At 32.2% G+C, this 24,094-nt stretch overlaps 2 protein-coding genes across 3 annotated transcripts in view; one reads left to right on the top strand and one right to left on the bottom strand.

The window, feature by feature from the left end:
* LOC122531661 overlaps positions 1 to 17,822 on the bottom strand; it is a 31,634-nt gene extending 13,812 nt beyond the window's left edge. The window contains exon 1 of the mRNA XM_043659753.1: positions 17,329 to 17,822. Coding sequence (XP_043515688.1) covers positions 17,329 to 17,403 — 75 coding nt within the window. The 5' untranslated portion in view covers positions 17,404 to 17,822. The remainder of the gene's footprint in view (positions 1 to 17,328) is intronic.
* Positions 17,823 to 21,926: 4,104 nt separating this feature from the next.
* LOC122531658 (uncharacterized protein F13E9.13, mitochondrial) lies at positions 21,927 to 24,094 on the top strand. Of its 2 annotated transcripts, none has more exons than XM_043659748.1 (6): positions 21,927 to 22,174; positions 22,955 to 23,037; positions 23,111 to 23,251; positions 23,322 to 23,521; positions 23,614 to 23,741; positions 23,814 to 24,094. In XM_043659748.1, the coding sequence occupies exons 1-6, from the start codon at positions 22,147 to 22,149 to the stop codon at positions 24,008 to 24,010; spliced, it is 777 nt and encodes a 258-aa protein (XP_043515683.1). In that variant the 5' UTR covers positions 21,927 to 22,146; the 3' UTR covers positions 24,011 to 24,094. The 2 variants fall into 2 exon arrangements, with proteins under 2 accessions (XP_043515683.1, XP_043515682.1); XM_043659747.1 differs by lacking the exon at positions 21,927 to 22,174 and adding an exon at positions 22,203 to 22,581.

The raw sequence follows: 24,094 nt of genomic DNA, 5'->3' as shown, positions 1-24,094 counted from the left end.
TTTTTAATAGTAATTCTTTCTAATTGCAAGAGCAAAATGTCGTCCTCTTAAATTAGAAAAATTTTAAAAGAACGAACAGCAGTGAGAACGAAATAGGATTACTTTGAAGATCAGAAAGAATTTTCTGACAAAAAGCTTTCAGCGCAAAATAGAAAGAGGAAATTAGAATTGGTCAAAAGAAAGCGTTTCCTGATTCGAAACAGGAGATTGATCGTAGAAAGAAAATGTCAGAAGGAAAGAATGATTCGTTAAATTCACGACCCTTATTCATATACTTTATCGAAAGGTTCGCTTATATTTCGTGGTTTATGGATGAAGATATGTTCGTGTCACCCGAGACGCTTTATGTAAATTCATTCACCGAACAAAAGAGTGTATTCAATTTTCGTGAAAAATCGAAGCAACCCTTTGCAAAACATTTTTTTTTGCTTAAATCAAATTTTCCAGCTTGGACGATTATTATTTAACAGTTAATAACTGTAACAGAATAATATTAAACGTTATACCATTTTTTTATTTCTTTTTCTGACGCCTGTTAATATTTGTAAATACCAATATTCATGTTGGTTAATTTTACAAATCGAATTACTTTTATCTCTTTTTCTGACGCATATTAACTGATATTCGTATTTATTAATCGTTGGTATCGACGTGTATATGTTAAATAAAAACTTTCGCAAAATTAATGAAGTTGAAATAATTTGCGAATAAACGTTACTAGCTCAGTGCGAATGTGAAATGCTACTACAAAGGGATTCTAGGCAGAATCGTGATATCTAATTGTTCCACAATGACAAACCACGTGTTTCATTGCCGATAAATGCTAATTAAATTTGTTTTCAAGCAGCGGGAAATTGAAATTAAAGCATGACTAGGTACTATGAAATATACACATGTGTATATTATACACAAAAAGCTATTAATTTCTGCTTCCATTCGCTGCTCTGGACTTTCTCTAGCAAATTCTTATGAGCGAAAGTTTATAATGAACAAAAGCATTATTTCATTTATATTATGAATGAAATTATGTTTCATAAATAATTTTCAACACCAATGATTAAAATACGTTATTATTCTATATTAATAAATTTAAATATTTTTTATTCTGTTTAAACAAAAGATATAATAAAAAGGAACACGTAAAAATCATGGGATATTTTAAATAAATTAGACATTCTGTTATTTTAATAATAACTAGAATCTAGTGACTTTCTCAGTTTCAATAAAATACTTTTTTCTATTTATAATTCTCCAGTCTAATAACAATTGTTCTTGACAAAATATTTTATTGCATAAAATATAACATACAATAATATAACATATAACACATGGAATATTATATAGGAATATTTCGATAATACGTTAGTGACTAGACAATATAAGTTTAAATCTAGTAACATATTTTTGTAATCTTGATAAAACATTTCCTACAAGAAATGTCAAAATCGATGACGAAATAGTTCAAGAGAGGCACATTCTTTTCAGTTTGAATACAGATTTGAATCTACTGACTGTCACGTTCAACGAAATATTTTCTCTCTCGTAGCGAGAGACAACAGAAAATGTACGTAATATTCCACTGTGATGTTTCAATAAAATCACATATGTTAGCACCAATTCGAATACATACAGCAAAATTCGAATTCATTCTCCACAAAATAGTTTCTCATTTATTTAAATACGACAGAGAAGTACGTGAAAACCGTATGACGTTTCAATTCAATCGCGCCTCCATATTCAAATATTGATACGAATCTAGTGATTTTCAACCGTCATACAAATATCCTCAAACTGGGCACAATATAACACATTAGCCCCATTGCCAATAGCAAAAATCGATAGAAAATGTTAATAAAAGAAGATTTAATGAAAAAGTACGATTCATACCTGATTATTTCCTTCGATCAACGGTAAAAACTTCCCCCGTTCAATACGCGTGTGCACTTTGTAACCGCGCCATATTGGAACTGCCTCAAGCTATCGATAGTTATCGATTTCCATTGCTAGATCGCAAAATCAATGGCATTGTGGACAAGCATACGTTATCGAGCAACGTACGTCTTCGTCTCGAAATGGAAAAAATTGTTGAAAAAGTTTGTAAATATCGAGAAGATTATACGAGCAGAAATGTTGAAGAAACGTGCGTTTTTGTATGCTGCTCGTGAGTTAGTGACAATAAAATCGTTTGTTTGCGGTTGGAGATGGAAAACGGTGGCTACGCGAAGAATGTGTGTGTGTGTGTAATGGCGTCGAAAAAAGGAGGGAAAAGAAGGACTATCGTCATTGCTACACATTTATCGTAAGTTTTTCTATAATATATATATATATATATACTGACGCGTGATTTAGATTCTGTTTTTATTTTAATTTTATAGTGACGTGTAATTGACATGGTTGCGAAGAGGTTATATGTTTGCATGTTGTTCAGAGTTTGCAGAATTCAACGCTGAGTAGTTTCCCAGTGAAGATTGCAGTCAGAGCGGTGAGTGAAAAATGAAAAGTTTAATTGATAAATAGATAAATATAATAGATAATAGATTGCTAATTTTTATGTGCTTGTGGGAAAGACACACGCAAAGCATTTATAAATACAATGTAATTTTTATTCGGTAAAACGAATTTCTATTTCAACTCTACTTAGTTTTATATTTAAATATGTAAATTTGCATAAGACTCTGTTGTCTATCGACAAATACATTCTTTTAAGTGTAATACTTTGGTTACTTCACAGTGTTATCTATGTAGATTTTCTAAACGTAACAAATAATTAAAGATTGATCAGAATAATTAATTAATTTGTAGATTTGTTTAATACTGGTTATCATAAAAGATTTGAAATTTTGAATAAGATATTTTGTGTTGGTCTATCTATTGAAAACTTTCTTTATTTGCAATTCAGTGATAAGTACATTCTTTTAATGTTTAATATTTTAATGTTAGATTGATTTTATAAAAGATTCATAATTTGAAAGTAGCAAATAATTGAAAATTAACTGCGAGAATGTGTTAGAATAAATTTTAATAAAGATTTAGAATGTTCATCATTTTCATCATGAATAACTTGAAACTTTTTATTTTGAATGATATATTATTTTGTGCTAGTTGATTGCAAATTTCCTTCAGTATCATTTTAGCAAAGTGGTAAGTACAACTTCTAATAAATATTTTATAGAGAAGATCATAATTATACAAAGAAGATGTAATTACATTAAGAATAATTGCATGTATGTATAATATTATTATCATTATTACTATTTATAAATGTATAATTAATTAAACTTAATGTATTTATAAATGTATAATTAATTAAACTTGAGATACTCTTTCAACAGAAAAATGTGTAAAATAAAACATAAATAGAAAATACAGTATATAATTATATCATTTTTCATTTTAATAACTGCAGTTTCTAAATGTACATTATTTTTGATAAAATATCTTACCTTTGGTGAAGACGTGTACTTTTCCTTTCATCTCTTGAATTGTGTAAGAACTTATTAACATATACAAACTGAATTTTAAATTTGCATGAAGAGTTATGATATATTGAGATATTTATCTATTGGAAATTGTATTATCTGACAGAAAATCTCAGTATAACTTATAATATAGAACAATGAATTTCTATAAGAAAATGAAGTGAAGTATTTTAAGAAATATAAAACTCTACTCTGTGAATCTTTGAAAAAAATTCCTCTTTTAATTAATTATACAGAGTATGAAGAGGAAAAAGTAGCACTAGTTTTTTAGCAACATGATGGTGTGTAAAATTTTTTTAAAAATGAAATACTACATATTTTTTATATTATTTAATTAAATTAAGATGAATTCAATCATTTACATTTAAAAATGACTTTCAACATCATATTATAAAGTCAATATAAAGTCATACAAAAAATGTATGCTATTAATATTTCTACATTATTGTCTATAATCTATAGAAAATGCATTTAACATGGAAGACTTTTCTAAATTTCTGCATGTGTCACTGATTTATATTACAATAGTAACTTCTAGGTTCTATAAAAAATATATTTTATTCAATACAAGTTTTCAATCTTCCTCTGTTAAATTTTATTATTTTAAAATAATAAGGAGGATGAATATCGATATCGATGATGGATTAATTTCAACATGGAGAAGATTCTTCCAAAGCAACACCTGCTATCGATTACTATATTAGGTAATAACTTTAATATCGATTCTCCAATTATGTTCCATAGTCATTTTAGAACGACGCAGTGATTATTATAGGAATAAACAACGAGATGAAAATTTCTTAAATATTTATAAACTTTAGAGAGAATTGTCTCGATCAAATTTCAATGTAAGGATATCTTCATAACGTACGTGAATAAAAATATGCGTTAGGAAACGTGTAGGCGAAAGCAGAGACCTCGTTACGTTCCCCACAGAATTTATGTTGATCATAAACGTAATGCAGGTGTTTTCGTGAAAATACCGAAAATTTAATCGGCGATAATCTTGATTGATGTAAAATTACAAAACAGGGAATTTGATTTTGAATTTAAATTGAAGTTTCCGGATAAAGTTTTTCAAAAACTTTAACTCGACAATATTGATTTGTGATTTTTGGAAGAATTTGAAGTTCAGTATTCTCAAGTTTAATTTTTGAAAATTTCTTTATTAGTTCATTGGTTTATAGCGCAGTTCTATTTTTAAATTGCAAACAATATTTAATGATTAGATACGATGGTAACAAGGGGGCGATATAAAGTTTGAATATGGGGAAACATTTGATCGTCATTGGACTCTCGAGGAAAAACTAACAACACAGTCTATCGAAAATAAAGATCAGAATGTTCCATTAGTTTCAAAAAAAAAAAGAAAGGAAAATCGAGTGGGAAGAAAACGGTGTAACAAATAGTCTAGGAGAACACTTTGATAATGTTCAAGTGAAATTACAGTGAAATTTCAACACCTATATATTGAAGAAATTGAAAAAGAAGCAAAACAAAGTCTTTGTAAGGTTAATAAAATAGATATTTAAAATAATTGAAATATATAATTAAAAAAATGGAATTATGCAAGTTAATTTCTCGTTTTGAACTCGTAAATTTTTCGAAATGATAGGGAAAATTTTCATTTTCTTCGCTTCCAACCCTTAAATTTTTAATTCCCAGAAATTCTTTATTGCAATATTTCGAATTGTATCTTAGAATGTCAAAATTTCAAAGAATTTAGAAAAATTCATTTCGTTTTTTGGAATTATCGAGGTGTCGAACTTCAGACAGACCAATTCCATTTTGTCGCAGCCCGAAAACATCGAATTTCAAGTAAAAAACTCGCGCCACGAGGGGAAAATGAAACTTCAGGTACAAACAGCCAAATTATATAGAGTTCGAAGATAGAACGTGAATATAGACACAAAGGGAATTCATTTTTCAGGAATTGAAGCAATAATACTTTATCGCGCTAGCATACGTCAAGTTCACTGGAATAATTTACTTTGAAAAATCCTCCTCTCTCTCGTTTTTTTCCCCCTCCGTTTCTTTTTTCTTTCATTTCCATCGATATTTCCTTGGCAACCTGTTTATAATACCAAAGGAATACACAATATCAAAGGAACGAGGTAGAAGCAGTGCAATCAATTTACCTAGATCCGAGGAACCTGGTATTTCGTTACGAATTGTGTACTCGTTAAAAGTACTTCCACTACTCGGTAAAAATTCGATAAAGCAGAAAAAGATAAAGAGAGAGGAGGGGTGGGAGGGGGAGAAACGCTGGTCGTAGCAGTTTTCCATGGAAAACGTTATAAAAGCAAGACTCAGCATGATTTTTAATCTGGTGAAGTGTATCGGGGGGAAGGGTTGCGTTGACTAAACGGGTAAGGGGAATATATATAGTATATTATGAACGAACGAATAGGCTGTCGCAGTAGAATAAGTTTGTTATGGTCGGACACATCAATCTTTGCTACTAGTGTTATACTACTGATGGTATTAATTATAGTTAAATACCCAGTGAATTGCATGTGTATGGCTGTAATATTGTTGATATTTGCAGTTGACAGTACGTTTGCTATTAAGGGATTAAACAGGGACATTTTGCATTGATCAAATAAATTGGATTTAATCGAGTAATTAGGTTTCTCTTTGTAAACACATTCGTCTGTATATTTCACTAAGTGTGATGTTCTCATTATCATTATCATTTGATTGTGTTCTTCATTATTAAAGTCGTAAAGAATGACTATTTAGCAAAATTCAATGAATCTTCAATTATTTACACTATTGTGTGTAAATAAGAGCATTTTAGTGCCACATTAAAATATCGAATACATAGTACATCCTTTTGTGCGGAATATAATGTTGGTGTTATTACAGTATTCGTATTTTTAATTTAAACAAAAATATTGCCAAATTGAACATTCTTTTGTACAATTTTTGATACAATAAAATGTACAAGCGTCCATAAATTGTCCGTTTGAATTTTTGAGAGAAAAAAATCATTTAAACGTACGTCTTCAAAACTTCCGCGGAGGATTAGAAATTGATTGTTTTAAACACTCTGGTGGCTCCATCTCCTTCAGACCGAATATAGATCCCAAGCAAATCACGAACAATAAGACTCGCGAACAGTAAGGAGGATATAATCGTTTAATAATAACACACAGCACGCTATCAAACTTAATTTACGTGCAAGGTCGATCCAGTGTTCTCGCGACTCGGTGGAATGAATTTCGATTGAAGGGGTTTTCTACTTGCCTCGTGTGCCACTTTGATCACGATCCTGTTAAATATTTTCCACTCTTGAATCTCCCGGCGCGGACAATACGCGTTGTCCTCTCTTTCTTCTTTTCGCCGCGTGCGTTTTATTTATATGAATTTTCTATAATTAAAACGAGAGAGAGAGAGAGAGAGAGAATACTCGGGGAAGATCGTCCTGACGCCTCGAGAACTTGTTTTCATCCCTTTTCAACGATACAGTAATCAACCGTTTGCCGAGTAAACAATTCACAAACATCCCGCTTCAGTTTCACGCTTCTTTCATTTCCCGCGTATTTTATTTTATTCCTTCTATATATACATACTACACAGCGATTTAACACTCGAATACTGAGTATTGAAACTTGCAATTCTTCTCCAAATAAAAAGGAACTCTGTACTTTCGAAGTGTATCGTTTATTTTATTCTAAGATGTTTTTACATCGCGTAGTGAATGGGTAAGCGAAGATACTTTTCTTCTTGAAAATGCCATAAATCGTCACGGTATTAAAATTTCTTTTATGACTGAATCTACAATAGATTTAAATATCGAGGTTTCCTCTTTACAACGATCCCAGAAAGTTTGATGTATGATCTTTTTTCGCCATTTTGTTGAATTTTGAATGTCAAGCTGAGATACGTGCTCAAATTTATCTTTGTACGACTTCCTTTTTTACAAAATTACAATAGTTTCGATATCCATTGAGTTCGAATATTCATTGTATCTTTCTCTCCCTTTTTAATAAAAAATAAAACCCACCCTCGGGAAACCAGGAAACAGAATTTATCTTCTTTTTATTTGCTCGTCTTCCACTCGTTTAATATTCCCATCATGTCGGATTTCTTTGAGATACCGCGTTAAGCCTTCGTATTTTAATCTTGTGAGAAACGGAATCATTTTAATTAAAAATTAATTAACGTTAATTATATACTGGGCAAGAAATTATTTTCCTCTTTTCTCTTCTTTTGGAAAAAAAGACTTTTTCTTTTTGATCCTTGAGGAATTTGGTATATCGTTCTTTGTATTGTGATTACAGTTTAATGTTACAGCAGCAGGTCTGAAGCTCCATTTAAAGAAATTTTTCTAGGGTATTATTTCACATAATAATGTCACTGAAATAAACTTCTCCTCGCTTTTCAAAGAATGCAATTTTTCCACTCTTATTCTGTACTTTATTTTATTACTTTTCTTGTAATTTACGAAGCATCATGACTTCTTCGTATTCTTCTTGTATCTCTTCGCACTTTAACGTTATCTTATTGGATCTTTCAACGTTGCGTGACATTCTGCAAAAATTTCAGGGGGAGAAAAGTTTCAAACGATTCCGCAAAATTAATTCTCAACTGTCGCAGAAGCGGAGACAGTCAAAGATGCAACAAATTCACACAGTTGTTCGTTAATTAACCAAAGTGACGCGTTAATTAATTTCATCGTGTCCGTTTAAAGCAGAATAACGTCTGCTTTTTAATTAGCTCGTTTTTAAACGCGGGTCGAATGAAATTAATTAAAAAAAGAAAAAAAAAAAGAATCCATTACTAAGAAAATAGCGTAAAACTCCGTCTTCTGTTAAAAATTCCAAGGAAACCAATGATTCAGTCGTAATGGTCGACGTGTTACTCCATTTTAAGTTCCTTTAATTCACGATCAAGGTGAAATTTCCCACCGCAAATATCGAGTTGCTCCATAAGTATTCTGTCCGAATATAACTCGCAGGAGTAAGCGGATACTTAGGGAAAAAGCTTTTATAGATATATCTCGTGTATTTCGTCGTGCGAAAATTTTTAACTTTGTAAATTTCTTTTAATTCATTTCACTGTTTGAAATTTTACTAACTTGTTATTACGAAACATCACTTGGTTACTGATATATAATATAAATATACACAGTGTATATTCGTTTAAAAAAAAAAGGATAGTGTTTCAACGTTAACTCGTATATTTAATTAATCGAGCGTTCTTCACCTTCTGAGTGGAATATTCAGAAATTTGAAGGTGCATAAAGTTTCAAAACGAGAGACTATAACACACGTAGGTAATACATATTAATGAAAAACAATTTTTTATAAATGCTCGGTTCATTTGGCTAAATGAGTGTTTCATTTATTACGAGATGGCTTATTACTGTAATGACATGAACAAAAGGACAGACAAAAAAATGTACGAAACGATGTCGGGCTGAAGGAGCTCTAGAAACACTAAAGTTCAAAGGATTACAGCTTACAGAGAATTCCCAGTTCCCTTTACTTACTCGATCACTGAACGTAATGTGGACTAATTGAATCGATTTCGAACTTCACTGCCGCCCTTGACCTTTCGCTTGTCCAAATGTCGACGATGGGATTCCTCTTTGCAGAAAATTCGCCAATGACAATCTGGAATGCTCCTAGTGCTCTGGTAATTGTAAGTATCCGGTGAACGAGATACTCAGGTTGGTAATGGAATTTTCAGGGATTTTATGATAAAACATTGGGTTGTTCGAATTTTCGGAATTTGATAGAAAATAGTGGAATTCCTAAGGGCTCCTAGGTGAATAGAGTGGAATTTATAATGGAAGAAAGGGGAAACCTGGAATTTGAAATTAATATGGGGAAAATCGAAATTCTTCTAAAACAGTGTTAGGGCAATTAATATAAATTGGAAATAAATTAATGTACGAGATGTATAAAATATGAATAAATAAATTAATATGGACGTTAATAAATATAGGAACCTCTCTCTGTGGAACATTGCAAAATTCCGAATTTTCGCTACAAAACTTTTCAAGAATTAAATCCAAGGATCACGCAAATCCACGATTTCACTACCTGTTATAAGAAATTGTCTTCAGTCGTGTTTAATTTTTCTCAGTCTGTACAATTTTATCAAGCGATATTTATTCTTCGATTAATTGCTATCATTATGTTCCTATACTCTTCGTAAAAAAAAAAAAATCGTTTTCTAACGATCGTAAAAAAAGAAAATACGATTTCTTTTCCTGAATAATAAAGCCAAAAAGAAGGCAGTCCATTTTATGATCGATAAGAACAAAAGGAGAAGTTTCCGCAAACTCCTCTGGTGTCTACGCGATGACGCAGAGGTATCAAAGAAATAGGAAAGGATTCGTTTCGTCTACCGCTTCCTGTGAATCGATACCATTTCTCGCTTCACCCGCGTTGCACACAATGTGCGAAGTCACTGTGAAACGAGTTCGTCACAGTACAGTCTGTCGTAAAATCGAAAGTGAAAAGTGAAAATGTTAGAGTAGAAATTAGAGGAAAAAATTGAAACAATATATTGTACTATTATATCATTCATATTATACTGTAATATTAATATCAGTTTTATATATATATTAATATTACAGTATAACATGAATGATATAATATTACAATATATTATTTTAATATTATAAAATATAATTTTTAATATTTAATATTATAATATTTTTAATGTTTAATATTTCAATATATATTGTTTTAATACTTAATATTTTTAATATTTAATATTACAATATATATTGTTTTAATACTTAATATTTTTAATATTTAATATTACAATATATATTGTTTTAATACTTAATATTTTTAATATTTAATATTACAATATATATTGTTTTAATACTTAATATTTTTAATATTTAATATTTAATAATATTTTTAATATTTAATATTTTATAATATTTTTAATATTTAATATTACAATTATATTGTTTTAATACTAAATATTTTTAATATTTAATATTATAATTTAATATTTTAGTATATTTGTATGTTTTAATATATATATATATATATATATATATATTACTGATATTAATATTACAATTACATTCATATTACATTATAATATGAATGATTTAAAACAATATTAAATTATTCGTAGAAATAGAATAGAAATAAATTTTATTGAAAACATAAAGCATAAATGAAATTTTTGTTCAAACAACGTATTACAACAATAACATCGTTAATGAATCCCAAATTATTATTATTATTATTATATTAATCATCGAGCGAACAGAATTACTTCGGTTAATTGCTAGTTAAGATGACCAGTTGAGATAGGTTCCACCGGAAGTTGCCACGGGAACACATAATGCCTGGCACGCATAATAGAGCTAGGTAGTGTCTATCGGTGGCTGGCAGCAATTATTTTCATCTGACGTTATTCATTAGTCGAGAATCTAATTACGAGGACCGTGCCTAAGCGTTGTCTCCAGCGTCTGCCTTTCTCGCAACCTTAACGGAACGCAATGGCCTATCGACGGGTTTCTCGTTCGTGAATTAACCAAGATGACCAACCACGGTTGTACACGACGGTGAACGTCGACAGAATTTTCGTTCCCGAGCCACTAAGTGGAAACGACGAGCAAACTGGACAACTTGGTAATTAGATTGCGAATTTTTCACGCGAATTACATGTTTCTGGCTGGATATTGACGTGAATTAAATATTCGATTGGTTGAATTGGAAATTATAGGGATTTATCGTTATTCATTCGGCGTTTAAACGGCGTTCGGCTCTTTTCAAATTGTACTCAAGGGACGAGAAAATTGCGAGAACGAATTTACAGGAGATGAAGATTTACAGGAAGAAATTATTTTACAATTCTTTGGAACTTTAAAGTAATCTTCTTAATAGCGAAGTATTGTCTTGGGAATATTCGCTGGAAGATCGAAAAAAGAATCGAAAATTCAATTTCAGAGGGAAGAATTGTTTGAAAAATTTCTAAAAGAGTTATCCGTTGGGAAGATTACTAGGGTGAAGAGAAATATCTCGAAAATGAACGCGTAGCAAAGAAAAATCAACGCCTGTTGAAAATGGTTGGAAATATCGATGGGAAACTGTTTGTGTGATAAGAATACGATTTAACTTGTGATAAACAATATTGAACTAAGTGAAGAACGATGACTCTTTAAAGCGTTTCTAATTGATAAAAAGCGAAGATTCACGTGAAATTGTTAACAGTTCGTTAACCTGACACAATTCATCAAATCACGTCGATAGGCTTTTCACGCAAGAGCAGTTGCCATATATTTTTTTAAATTTTCGTAAAACGCAGTATCAACAATTGACACGACGAAAATTATTTTATTTAGCAACTACTAAATTATAGATAATTTCACTTTATTTTATTACACATTTCGTATATTACGATCAATCGTTACTTCGTGGTTTAATTTTCTAGAACTGAGGAGAACTCGCCAAAAAAAATTCCAGTCTACGTTGCGACATTCGCAGCTAATTTAATTTGAAGAGCGCAATTGTTTTTCTCGTTCTCTGTTCTACTTTTCTAACCGTAGATAATTCAGGCGCAAAATTTTCAGCGCAACACGTAACTTTTGATGTAGCCACGCTATTTAAACTTTGGCGTTTCGGCCAGGACGGGAAGTTGAGGCACGTGTCAAATAATTTAGGGGACATTTAACAATGCAGACCGAGTTGCCGAGCCGAAAATTGAATTCTTCCGCGATTCCTCGGTTTCTTAATGAAAAACACGTGAAACTTTTTCTAGAATTTAAAAAGAAAGGGCCAATCAACGGCAACTCTTGCATGTTGAAAGAAGAAAAAAGTTCTAATTTTCTGAATAACAGTGGAAAAATTAGTGGAAAAAATTAGTTTCATTGGAACTGTTATGTAATGTGACGATTACATGGGTAAAATTTGAATTCACTATGAAAATTTGAACATGCTCGAAACTTTTTAACAATCTCCAGCTCTTTTTCTTTTTTTTTTTTTTTTTTAACGGAACGAGCTTGAATGAAAACATTTAATTATAATTCTCGTGTTTAAATACGATAAATTGATCGAATAAAGGCTCTTTCATTTCAGCATTTTTAAAGTAATTTCCGTAATCTCTGCTAATATTTCAAATTTTTGATTATTTTTCAAACAAACACCTCCATGACAGTATTTCGATATTAAAAAGGCGATTTTTGTTAAAATAGATTATTTCTCTTCGTAAATTACCCATTATTTTCGTCACTTTTTCTATAAACTCTTCTCGAAATAAATTAAAATTTTCTAAGTTTAATGTTGCAAAAGAATTTTGTTATTCGCTAAATAATAATTAACACTTTAACGATATTATAAACCGCTTTCTTCGTCGATTATCTGTCAAGAAAAACCTCATGTCTCTCCACAAGAATTGAAACAAACAAAATTGTATTTAGGCATCGTTTCAACAGTCAGAGAATAATTTCCCGAGAAGTATGATTTTAATGTACTTAGATCATTGAATGAGTAGAGCATTTAAGCAGATAATTCAACTTCGTTTTTCTTCATATTTCTCTGCCGTGAACTTACTTAATAATCCCCACGTGAACTGTACGTTTTGTGTGCAAATAACGAGTCCCTTAATCAAGGTTTCATTCTGGCTCGCCACCCACTGCGAATACGCTTTAGTTGTAAAATATTTCATCTTCTGGTATATCAGATCTGAGCCGGTGTAATTTTGTTTATTTCCATTTGACCGTAGGGAGTTAATTGCAATTAAGAAAGAGATTTATCAGACAGCTCTTCGCCACTCAAACCACCAATTTACATTCGCTTTTTAGACGAGGAGAAAAATAGAAGAATGAATTTAAAAAAAAAAATCATAGCTTTCGAAATATTTTCAGTTAATTATCGATTAGAAATTTTAAGGATTATCGAGGAAATTGTTTGTAGAATTGTAATTTTCTTTAAACGAAATTTTGCATCGTGCTACTGTACACAAAACCACAACTAACAATCATTAACCTAAACGAATAATTTCCTTCGTTGGCCAGAGTTTATCTGAAATTATGGGTAACTCTTACATTATGGTACAAGTTTGTATGGCTGATATAAATTTAACGGGGACGAAGGTTGGAAGAACAAGGATGTTTAACTCTGGTCACTTGGTTTACTATGAGAGAGAATTAAGATCAGATCCTTGACGATGGATCTTAGGATCCTGTAAAACGACCGTTTGAACTTAAGCTCAATGGTGGCGCTAGTTTACCCGACCGTTGACCCAGCGTTTAGGCTTGAAATTTGAAAAGAAGTGAGATACTAATTTGAATGAAAAATTAAATAGCAAATTTATTTGTTTAGATAGGAAATACTTGCAGGAAGATAAGATGTTGATTTAAGTAGTAAATTCATCAATAAATATTCGCAACAAATTACTAATTATTAGTGAACAATTTAGTAATCAAAAAAAATAAGATAGCAATTGAAGTAAATAGAGTATCCGTACAATTACGAACAGAAAAATCTAATTCCTGTTAAAAATTAGTACTTTGGATCCTAGATTACGAAAATTACTATTTCTAGACAAAGACGTCAATAGACAAAACCTTCCTTAAATTATCCAATCTCAATTTGACCACTGATTCTCCGAATTGAATCGGTTATTGTCCAATAGTGTAAGGTATTATGTGTGAAAATCAGGTTGAACCGAATGGTGCTGCTTGTTAGAAATACGCGAGAACAATCGAGTTATTATCGAACTTAGGGGATTCAGTTTGACGAGTGTATATTTCAGGGAATGGGTAATTATATTGTGGTAACACAGGCAGAATCTCTATTCAAAGGTGACCTGTCGAAAGGAGTAGGACAATCAAATTAGAATAGAGATAAAATGAATGCCATAGAAATTTTTCGAGAACAGGTAGGAAATTTACTTCTCGTATACTAGTACGATCTCTTGATATTTTGCAATTTAATCGCATAACGGAATAGAAGCAGAATTAATGGATAATGAAATCTGCTTACTTGCCTCGATGGAGCACGAAATAAAATGAATCGGTAACTGAATAAAACCACTTTAACAGTGACTTTTAATTGGTTGAAAGCTTTGAAAGCACGTGGAAGTCACATCGGTCCGACGTGCAAAAAAAAAAGGAAAAAAAAAAAGAATAATCAAGCTTGTACGCGTGTTACACGGTAAAAATAAAAAATAACGAGTGAAAAAATATTTGACAGAATTTATATTTTCTTTATTTGCTAATAAATCTACTGGCGTTTTATACATTCGTGCAAAGTGCAGAGGTGGAAATATAATGTACGAAAGTGCACGAAACAGCGGAAATAGATTTGCATATATAATTCTCGATGAATAAAATGAAATTCTATAAATGTTCAAGTACTTTCGTACAGATCTTCGTTCTCTCGAGGAAAAGAATCTCCAATTACTTCGGAAAATTAAATTAAACCACAGGATATATTCGAAAGTTATTCTTGGAATTGTGCAATCTCGTTAGATTCGTATTACACAATTTGTATTACACTATTCGCGGATCCGTCCGACCCTATAACGGTAAAAGAGCTAATTAAGGCTCCTCTTGAAGCCAAAATTCCCGAAAAGCTCGGAGAACTTTCACGGTCGTCTAATTAGGATCCACGGCCGAAAGTGTGGAATTTCACGAATGGAAATACAACATTCATCTGAGTAATTAATTGATTAGAAAGAAGTACGAAAGTCACGCTGGTTGACGTAATTTCAAAGCCAATAATGGATTTAAGTACACAAAAGTCTTGGGACAAATGCCGCAAATCGGAAAAATTCAATATTTAAATTTAAAATAAAAATTGTATGAAATATACTAAAGTATACGACTTATTATATTTAATACGTAGAATAGTTTCTCTAGGTTCCACAGTTTTTTAATTCTATTTACAAAGATATGATTTTGCATAAATATTCGAAATCCGTGAACTGATTATGAATTTTTCAGTTTCATTTCAAGACTATAATCACTGTTCAAAAAAGTTGCAAGTCATTTTCACAAGTATCGTACAATTAGCAGAAAGAAGATTATGTGAATAATGTAAACCTTTGAAGAATAATGTTTCTAATCGTTCATTTCTTTTCGACTTTTGACTTTAATTTACTCTTTACTAGGCAGATCAGTATGGTTTCTGAGTAATTCGTATTGAGCTTCGTATCGCTAGCAGGCAACTTATTGTTATAGTTCAGCAACATTATGACCACGATCGCTGTGACCCGGTGCCATTTGAGCAAACGCGAGAAGTCCAGTAACGAAACAAAAGAAAACCGCGTCCAGATTCGTTCTCTGCTCCATTCGAGCACGTGTAACAGATTGTTCGAACAAGCTGGAAGAAAAGTTCTTTTCCCTTTTTTCTTTTTTTTTTTTTTTTTTCTCTTTTTTTCTTTTCGCAGTGCGAGGCACCATGACAAGCGTAAAAAATGCATAAGTGAGCAACAGTTCCAGTTGGCTAGCGTCGAATAAGAAAAAACGAACGCGATCGATCGGTCAGCGCTGTTATTTTGCTGGACTATTCGATAAAAAGTCACGCGTACCTTCCTCTTTTTCTTTTACTTTTTATTAATAATAAGACTACTTGAAAGAATCGATGGTTTCTCGTTGATATTTTAACTATATTCAACTCGGAGATGCCTTTTAGCAGAATTAGGAAAATACAGGCTTTCACAAGCTAATGCAGGAATAGATGAGGAATTTAACTACCGACGTTTTGACGAAGCTATTTCTACCAGAAACAGTCTAAATCTTTTTAATTTTTAACTTTTAATTTTCTACCAAAACCAGTCTGGTCTTTAAAAATAACGTTATAATAGAATATTTTTATTTTTATTAGTTTATTACTTTCTTACAAAGGAATTCCGTATGAATTCATTCATTCATTCATTCAGTCATTTCGAATTGTGTATGAATTCATATGTGTCATTACCAAAGTGCATCAGTAGTTAACACACGAGTGGCGCTAGTATCGCCGTTGAACTGAGAATATACTTTCAGTTTGTATTGGAACCAATTTAGTAATTGCTCACTTTCATGATTAAATGATTATTTAGAAAATGAAAAAAGAAAAAATCCACAACTACGCTTTTCTTTTCGACGCAACGTAGACGTTCGATTGATCTTTATGCTTTACATTCAAATAAGTAGCTTTCGTTGAAATATAGAAATACGCAACTTTTAGTGATATAATCGCGATTAATTGATTTTATATAAAAAAAAATTTATTCTAACACACATTTCTGAAGATTTCTCTGCAACGCGCTCCTGCATAATTAGACACATCCTTGAGAAAGAAAAAAATTAAAAAAAATTACGAGTGGCCTTTAGTTGTTAAAGCATTTTGAAACTCTGTTGAATATCGTAACTAGAAACTCCCTTGGCTTCTGAGTGCGTAACTACGATCGCTTTATAATTGAAAAGCACTTCACCTCCAGTAGCTATTTTAACGTATTTAAACTGCTTAATCGAGACAAATTTATTTATGCAACTCTAAGTATTGGGATAGTCAGCTATAAAGCAGAACACTGCAAACTATTTCACTGCATTATACATGAATTCCTCGTTGCATCAAAAAATGTTTTGCGAAAATTTTAATTATCAATTTAAATCGCTGTTCTAAAATTGCTGAACAACCTAGTCTACTCGAAACTCATATCTAAACTCTCAATGTCATCAAAGAATCAATTGTATCAATATCAATTCAACAAAGAACAATCGCAGTGCGTGAAACTGTCAGACGACATAGGACAAATATAGACTAGACAAATATTCTCTTATCTTCTCGACAACCAGACAATGGCGTTTCTCTCAGACATCCAGATCCAAGATCAACGATCCCTTGAAGAATGAAAACGATCGTGCAACGATACTCACGTGCTGCATCGGATACGCGGTGCTGCCGGCAATAAAGTCCCATGCCCACGCGAATATTCGCGCGCAGATGTGCATCGACGTCACTGCCAGTGTGTTAGACCCTTGTTCACAGCTTCCACAACGCCAGGATCCTATACCCCGGAGCTATGGTGTCTCTTCTTCTTCCGCTCGCGAATCCACCTGATTACATCTCAATTTCTATGAAACAGTCCCGGGAAATCTGGGCGAGTCTCACCGACGTTCCCACGTTTTCTCGCCATTCAGGCTGCACGCCCCTTCGGGCAATCGCAATCTTCCCACTTGCTGCATTCTCGGCAAGGGTTGGCAAAGCTTTCGATCCTATCGCTAATAGGATCTCTTCCACTGGGCGAAGAGGCCGACGCGATTCGAAGTCACGAACGTCTCGATTATATATCTCCTCGTTGATCGTTGGAACCTTGAATTCTGAGTTCCACAGGTGGGCTGTGATCGATAAATTCCTTCCTGCCCGATACTTCGTCGGATTCTACTGTTTAACTGTTTGACTTGGAATCGATACCATGGACGAAGTTCACAGTCCCGTGATTAATTTGAAGCGATGCCGGCGTGACTTGCGCGAACATTGGCGATTTGATTTTGATAGTGTTTGTGTATCATTTCGGATGGATTTGAGACTCAAATTTTCTTTCTCTGGAAATTCTAGAAATTTGGAATAATTAATTTAATTAAACTTCAGTCTGTCTCGCGATGATTCGAGACTCGTCCGCTTTCTACTTTTCGCTGATTTAATTTCCAGTTCGTTAGGATTTTGTGCCTTTAGGCAAAAATCTCGAGCCAGGTTTTAGACAAAATTTGACAATTTGCTAATTTGCAAATATTGATGAGTTTGGTATTTAAATGTGAACTTAAATATGAAATGAAGATCCGAATTTATGATTAGAAACGTAAATTATAGTCACAATTGATCGCTGATATTTCCAATTTCACGAGATCCGGATTAATTATAAGCGGATTGATTATTTAAATTAACAAAGCCAGCTTCTTTGAAGCAATTATCCCGATCCTCCGACTGACTAGGCAATTAATAACCATTCGTTTAATATTCCCCTTTCGTGAAATTTCAGATCAGTAAACAGTTAGATTGATGTGATTCATTAAATTCAGTCATCGTATATCAAATTAGCCCTAAGAAAGCCCGGCTCTGAAGTCTGTGGTTTACTGAAATTCATCGAAATCCTCTTAATCAAAAACAGCGTGACCCAATGCCAATGTTAAGGCCGCTACTTCAACTGAGTGGAACCATCTGCACAGTTCGATAATCCAAACCGCCCACTCGATTTCCAGGTACTCTGCCAAATTTAAAACGCCCACGCAATTTATTCAAACATAAGGTTCCATCGTAACACATTCTGGACTCATATAATCTCGAAGTGATAAATAATCTTATTCATGCCGTTGATCTTAGGTTTCGAGCCACTCTTTCACTTTCTCAATATTCGAGACGTGTTTTTTTCCAAAAGTCACAGTCCAATTAAATCCAAAAGAGTTTGTGCTTGCTCCCTGTCATGGTCCTAAATCCTTTTCAGGCCTCCAAGATTGCAATTCTTCGTCGTTTCTTTAAATTTCTGTCTTCTCTATTTCTTCCTTGTTTCCAAGGAATCACACTTCGATTAATTCCAAAAATGTCTGTAACTCCTTCTTCACCAGTGTTAGCTTTGGACCATTTCAACAGAATCTAAGCATCTTGAGATCTAGGAGAGAGGTTTCGATGTTCTCCTTGTTTATTGATGTCCAAACGCGTGAACCAATTATTATCAGTTGGAGAACACGATAATGAAAGTCAATAAGGTTATGTAAACACACGAGCACGATCGATTATCGGTATATCCTGGTCGATTGTCAGTCGCAGTCACTCGTCGACACGTCACTCATACACGGCCAGAAGAAGACCAGCAGAAGCTCCAGGAGTAATTACGTTCATGTCACTTCTCTCGCTGCGTGGAGAACCATGCACTAACCTGGACCACTTCACAGTACTCGAATCCCGAACTGTGCACCGCGATACATCGCCTCCTACACCAGGCTACTTGTTGATCGACACTCAAACTGCAAACAACACTACGGGGATCCGAATGTAACTGTGCAAATCTCGCCGCTATTCCACTATTTTGTTTCCTTTTTTTTTTTCGGAGATATTTTTATTTGTTATCGCGTTGAAAAAGTTTTTCGAACACCGTTACGAGAGATTGGATCAGTTATATTTTTATATTCATTCGTTTCAAGGCCTCCGAGTTTATTTTGACAAAATTCGGATTCGGATTGTTGAATTTTTATCTTACTTTGACTCGAATTAAATAGACTGAATTACTGGACTTTGAAACTTAAGTCGGACTGAAAATCTTGGAAATTTTTAACTGTTTTTTTTCTTTTTTAAATAATAGAGAAAAATTGAATTTAATTGTTCGGTATAACCGATGCGTTAATCACAGATTTAGAAAATCGATAATAATCAAGTTTCCACACTCTGGATACTCCTCGAGGACAATTGTTCAATTACCGGAAATTGGTAAAATCGATAAACGATAAACACACTCGATTCTTCGCAAATAATCGACCACAGTCGAATTCTTAATTTTAGTAATTTCAATGTAATAGACAAACAATTAACCGCGTCTTCGATTTCACATTCACTTTTCCAACTTCAACTTTCTATGTCGCAACATACTTTCAATTTATCTTCAGTTGAAAATATTTGCAAATACTGATTTCGATTGTTACAACGATGCTTAATCGAGCGAATTATAAACGCGCGATTCGCGAAACACTCTCGCCTGAGGGACCGAGCCAGACTGACGGAAGAAATGCGCGCGTGACGCTTGGGAACACATAGGGAACGCGGAACGCATGTCAAAATGAATATCTGAGGGAGGGTACACAACCCTTCTGAAACAGTTTCGTTTAACAGGTGGATAAAACTGGGAAAGAGAGTGTGACGTTGAGAGAGGTGAAAAGACAAGGACGAAAATTGAGGGAAATTGAAGAGGAAAAATTGGAACGAGGCAATCGGCGACTTTTAAAGAACGGTAGCCGTCGTTCGACGAGTGGGATGAATCTGAATATTGAGAGTTCCATTTAGGAGAATAGTGTTAAGGTCATTTGAACGGCGGAATTTGTGAAAGAATAATTTGTTTTATTTTATAACGAGTAAATTTATCTAAATTATGGGAATGTTGGTGGAATTAGAAGTTCGAAAATGTGAGAAACGTATTTTTTAATCTTGCATTATAAAGAAATATACTATTTTATATATATAAGAATGAAATAGAATGTTTTAGTTTATTGGTAAATTTATTTAAATTGTTGAGATGGTTAATTGAATGAACTATCGGGATATTGTTGAAACTGCAAGAAATATATTCTTTAATTTTGCATTTCGCAGAAAAATGTATTGTTTTATACTTACGTTGCTTGAAAACACAAGAAATGTATTTTCAAGTTTCATTTTTGAAGAAAAAGAATTATATTTTTCATAATGTAAAAATCTAATATAAAAAGTATAATAATATATAAAGTTACATATATGGTATCTAATTATAATATCATTCGTAATTATTATTTAAATATTACTCAAAATATTTCGCAATTCTTACTAGATTTTCTGAGAATTTCGCAATAGTTTATGGTATATGAAATAGCGTTAATTTAATACTCAATGCTTCATATCACGCGAAAATCTGTATCAATTTCAATGTTATCGGTTGAGGATACGCATAAAAAAAAGATCACCACAGACACAGACGAGATCGTCGGTGATGTAGTGCAAAATTTGCGTGAATCGGTACGGCAGAATGTGACACGAAAATGGTAAGGGAGATCCTTTAATCGTGGGCCGAAAAAATACATTGAATGAGATGTCTATTCATATACCTCGTCTATGCCACAACACTGGTGACGAGAATTATTTTAGTTCCCTAACTCGCCGTCGTTTATACATAGAGTGCGCTAAAAAACCAGTGATTTTTTAGTATGTCGGTATTTCAGATTAGGGGCCACGATAGTCCGTAAGATGTAATGTCTACTCATATACCTCGTCTGTGCCGCAGCACTAGTGACGAGAATTATTTTAGTTCCCTAACTCGCCGTCGTTTTTACATAGAATGCGCTAAAAAACCAGTGATTTTTTAGTATGTCAGTATTTTAGATTAGGGGCCACGATAGTCCGTAAGATGCAATGTCGTTTGTGACAAGATCTATGGTAAAGGCCATAGACCAGGTATGGGTAAAATATGATACTTTATGGGACTTTGTGTCACATAATGATTTTTTACCATAATAATAATATATAATAATAATATATAATAATATATTAGGTGTCCTAGTCTATGCTATATGTTCTATCCTTTTTTTATGTTCAGTAAATACTATTGTTTCTTTTGACTGCATTTTATTAAATATAATTATAAAAAACATAGTAAAACCTTCAATCTTTTATACAAAAGATGTTTCAAAACGTGTGATATTCCATAAAATTCTGTTCTGTCTATAGTGATAAAATGTGACATCTATTTCATATCTAATCTATGGTATGGTTTCTAAATTTTAAATTGTAGAGTGCGTAAAGAACAATTGATTTCATCTCTGCATTGATTCTTTGCACGGTCGATACTACAGTTCTTTGTATTTCTATCTTTAAGATATAATGTTCTTGAAATTAAATATATCTTTTTATAGGAATGATTGAAAAGCGATCAAATATTTATTCTTTAAAACTTATAATTATAATTTACATGGAATTCAAACATCGATTACGAGGAATAACCTAATTTCAAACCATTAAAAATGAGTCTATTAGTTTCTTCTGAACTTAGTAAATATTTCCAAACCTCTTCAAATAATCGAAGTATTTTTCCAAAAAAATATATGATGCAAGTATAGAGAAAAATATAAAACATTAAATCGCACGATATTTATATAAATCAGCTGTTACAAGCCTTCTTTCTGTTTCTTTCTGTTACGCAAGAAAGATGGAACAATGCTCTCGATACGAAACAGCTGATTATTCAATCAAAATTTCGTTGTTAAAGTGCGAAGTACAGTTATCTCGGATTCAACGTACAGTTACAGTTCGAGTGTAAATTTGCAATTAAAATTGAGATCATTCAAAGTGAATTTAGAATAGTACGATCTCTTTTGCGAAAATGTCACGATTTTACAAACTTTTTAGAAAGAGAAGATGCTCTGTAATTGGGATGATACACGTTGGTTCATTGCCTGGTATAAAATTTCCGTCATACATAAAAATACATAAAATTAAAGTTGATAAAAGAACACAATGAGTTTTTTTTTTTTTTTATACATAAAGCATCCAAAATATTGCTATAATTGTTGGAAATTGGTGAAACTAAAAAGTCACTACTGAATAAAGATTATTTATTAATAGTTTTATCATTCTTGGTACAAGAAGAAGAAAGTATCAGCTGTGAATAACACTGTTTTTCACAGTAACAATAGATTAACAATATCTAGCAAAAATATGTTTCTGAAAAATATCTCTTTAACAATAAATGACCTGCGTTTCATTTAATAATTATTTTTGAACATCACCAAGTCATGAACTATTATTAATTACTGAAGTAACACTTTTTAGGAACACCTTCATACAATGGAAATACCAAACAACTTATAAGCAATGCAATAAAAGAAGCAGTAATTTATAGTGAATGTAATATAGTGAGTTTAATTACACAAGACATCTGCTATTAATCTTGTGGTTTATAAATGTGGTTTATAATTTACATTTAAGGATGGTGTCTTAGTGGAAAATATGCATGACGTTCCATATGTAAGGCCCAAAGATTTAACACCTGAAATTACAACAATGATGACCAGGATTTGCACAGAAATAAGAAAAATATTATCTGAAAATATACCTTGTGGTATACAGGTACAAATCAACATTTGTTACATAAAATCATACAGAGAAGAAATCTCTGAAATAAAGCAGAATGAAATAGATTTTAGCTGGATGTAACAGAGAAGCAATAGCTGTGGCAAAAGCAGCAAATTTTCAATTTATCAGAGCAGAAGGATTTGTTTTCTCTCATATTGCAGATGAGGGTTTTACGGATGCATGTGCTGGCACTTTGTTGAGATACAGAAAACAGATTGACGCAGATGATATTCTTATTTTTGCTGATATTAAAAAGAAGCATAGGTGATCTATTAATATACATGAAAAGGGGTGCTTGTTTCTTGCTTGACTTTTTCACAGTCTAATGTAAGAATCATGACATTTTGTTTCTACAGTTCACATGCAATCACTTCTGATGTTAGTTTATCAGAGACAATAAAAGCAGCAAAATTTTTCTTAGCCGATGGAATAATACTGACAGGCGCTGCCACCGGTGATCCAGCTAGTGTTTCAGAATTTACAGGTATTTTTCTTATTTTGACATATCGTAATTTCTATAGAAAAATTGTAATGAAAAAAACATCACGCTGTGTAGAGATTAAACAAACCACTGAAATACCTGTTCTTATTGGCTCTGGTATTACAAAAGACAATATAAAAGACTATTTAACATCTGACGCGGTAATTGTTGGATCCCATTTTAAAGTTGGTGGAACTTGGGAAAATAAAGTTGATAAAGAGAAAGTGAGGAATTTTATGGAAAAGTTAAAAATGTTACAGAACACGCACTAATACTTACCTTTAAGAAAATCAAATTTTACCATTTTTGTACTCATTTATAATTATGATTATAAAGATATACTTTTTACAAGTTAA

This window comes from Frieseomelitta varia, unplaced genomic scaffold, assembly GCF_011392965.1.
Source record: "Frieseomelitta varia isolate USP_RPSP 00005682 unplaced genomic scaffold, Fvar_1.2 scaffold_410, whole genome shotgun sequence".
In the NCBI taxonomy this organism is placed as follows: domain Eukaryota; kingdom Metazoa; phylum Arthropoda; class Insecta; order Hymenoptera; family Apidae; genus Frieseomelitta; species Frieseomelitta varia.
Note: the sequence above shows the minus strand (reverse complement) of the source record. Positions and strands in the feature narration are given on the sequence as shown.